Source organism: Monoraphidium neglectum, assembly GCF_000611645.1.
Source record: "Monoraphidium neglectum strain SAG 48.87 unplaced genomic scaffold scaffold06627, whole genome shotgun sequence".
Classification (NCBI taxonomy): Eukaryota; Viridiplantae; Chlorophyta; class Chlorophyceae; order Sphaeropleales; family Selenastraceae; genus Monoraphidium; species Monoraphidium neglectum.
Window position 1 is genome coordinate 1 of NW_014007019.1, and position 2085 is coordinate 2085.

Genomic DNA, 2085 nt, shown 5'->3' on the forward strand with positions numbered 1-2085 from the left:
GCTCTGTATGACGGAGGAGATCAGCTGGGAGGCCGTGTCCACGGCAAACTTCGACCCGCTCAGCCGCAGGCAGAACACGCCCGGCGCGACCGCCTGGCTCGTCACCTCGGCGCCGCTCGCGGACTGGATGCCGAAGACGTGCGGCGTGACAGCCTGCAGCTGGCTCGCGAGCACGGGGACCTGCACAGTCAGCAGGTCCCCGGCGCCCCCGACGCCGACCCCGACGCCGTCGCCCGGGGCGCGGCCGAGGGGCGGCAGGCCGTCTTGAGATCCCATTGGGACGTACTGGAGTTGCCCCAGCGCCCCGACGCCGCCCGCGTCCCACGCGCCGGCGCCCGCCGCGCCAGTGCTGTTGCCGGCCGACCCCGGGCCCGCCGCGCCGGCGCCGCCGCCGCCGCCGGGCGCGGCGCCGCTGCTCAGCGGCGCGTAGCCGCCGCTGTCGGCACCGCTGCCGGGGCCGAGCGCATAGCCGCCAGAGGCCAGGGCTGACAGATCACCATCGTGGCCAGCGGAGGCAAACGCCGCGGAGCTGTCCACCAGGAACGACCCGCTGTTGAAGACACCACTGTCCGCGCTGCCGCCGGGCCCGAGCATGATCGGGTGCATCAGCCGCCCAATCCCGCCGGGCGGCGCGGCGGCCGCCGCGGCGCCGCGCTGCTGCTGCTGCTGCGGCTGCTGCAGCCCGTACTGCGGGTGCAGCCCCGCGCCGCCGAGCGCGCCGCCGCCGCCCGCGGCGACGGCGCCGGCCATCCCCGCGCCGAGCAGCGCGCGCGGCACCGAGCGCCGGACCGTCGCCGGGCGCACGACCAGCGGGCGCTGCTGGTGGCCCGTCGGGTCTGGCAGCAGGTGGCGCTCGTTGAAGTGTTGGGCCGCGCGGTCGGCGTCGGCGCGGGTGGTGTACCAGCAGAAGGCGCTGCCCTTTGAGCTTCCGGTCTGCTTGTCGTAGAGCACCACGAGCTCGACCACGGGGCCGATGGACTCGAACAGCGGGCGGAGGTCCTGTGTGTGTGTAAGCATGTGTAAGTGTGTGTGTGATAAGGGGGGTTGAGCGCGTGGATTCGCAATCATGAGGGCTTGTCAACAAACACATCGCGGGGAAGTGACGCCCCACCGGCACAGACAGGCGCGGCCCCCGCGGGCGCGCCGCGTCCCGCAGCAGCAAGGCGTGCCCGCTGGCGGGTGGGGGCGCGTGTGCGTGTGTGTGCAGGAGCGTGAGCGTGCACAGGTGTGTGTGTGTGTGAATGTGTGTGTGTGCGTGTTGGGGAGGAGTGCATGGTGGATGGGGTTGGGGGCCGCGGGGGACGCACCCTTTCGGTGTAGCAGCTGGGCACATTGCCGATGAAGAGCTTATAAGCGTCCGGCGCGCAGCCCGGCGGCGGCACCTCGGTCGGCATTGGCGCGTAGAGCGACGCGTCCGACAAGTGCGGCAGCGGCAGCGCGTGCGGATGCGGGTGTGGGGCCGCTGCATGCGCGTGCGCGTGTGCGTGCGCGTGGGGGGCGAGCAGGCCGACAGGCGCGCCGGCGGCGGGGCCGCGCGCGTCGGGCAGGGCGCCACGGGCGCCGACGAGGTTGGAGGGGGCCGAGAAGGAGGTCAGGAACGCCCCGGAGATGGGCACTGCGCGGGAGGGGGGGCGCAGGCGGCAGCGCGGGGCGGGGCGTCGGCGTCAGTCTTCGGGCGTTAGCAGAGTGGCCCAGGCAGGGGCGGGGCGGGGCCGGGCGGCCCACGTCCGGCTGCGTGTTTGGCGGAGGCAGCGGCTGCATCGATAGCCTGCACGACCTCAGCGCGGCCGGCGCGCCGCGCCCTCCTCCGCCCGCTCCTCCCTGCCGTTCCCGCGCCCGCCCCGCACAGCAAAAAAGGTCACCTGTCACAGCAGGCGCCTGCCGCCCGCTGAGGTGGTCTTCGCGCCGCCGCCGCTGCAGGGCAGAGTCCATCCAGCGCACGACCATCGGCTGCGCCATGCCCTGCCACGTGTGCTGCTCGTGCAGCGCCGCGATCGCCGCGGTGGCCTCCTCGACAGACCCCATCGTGGCGAGGCCGCAACCCTTGGTGGTGGGGGCGCCCTGGGAGGAGGGGGAGGGGAGGGG

At 74.3% G+C, this 2085-nt stretch overlaps 1 protein-coding gene across 1 annotated transcript; it reads right to left on the reverse strand.

Annotated features, from left to right (window-relative positions):
* Nucleotides 1–20: 20 nt before the first annotated feature.
* MNEG_16648 (CUG-BP- and ETR-3-like factor 3-B) lies at nucleotides 21–2025 on the reverse strand (the record flags this gene model as incomplete). The annotated part of the gene is made up of 4 exons (XM_014034882.1): nucleotides 21–24; nucleotides 287–999; nucleotides 1308–1615; nucleotides 1863–2025. The coding sequence occupies 4 exons, from the start codon at nucleotides 2023–2025 to the stop codon at nucleotides 21–23; spliced, it is 1188 nt and encodes a 395-aa protein (XP_013890336.1).
* Between the last annotated feature and the right edge of the window lie 60 nt (nucleotides 2026–2085).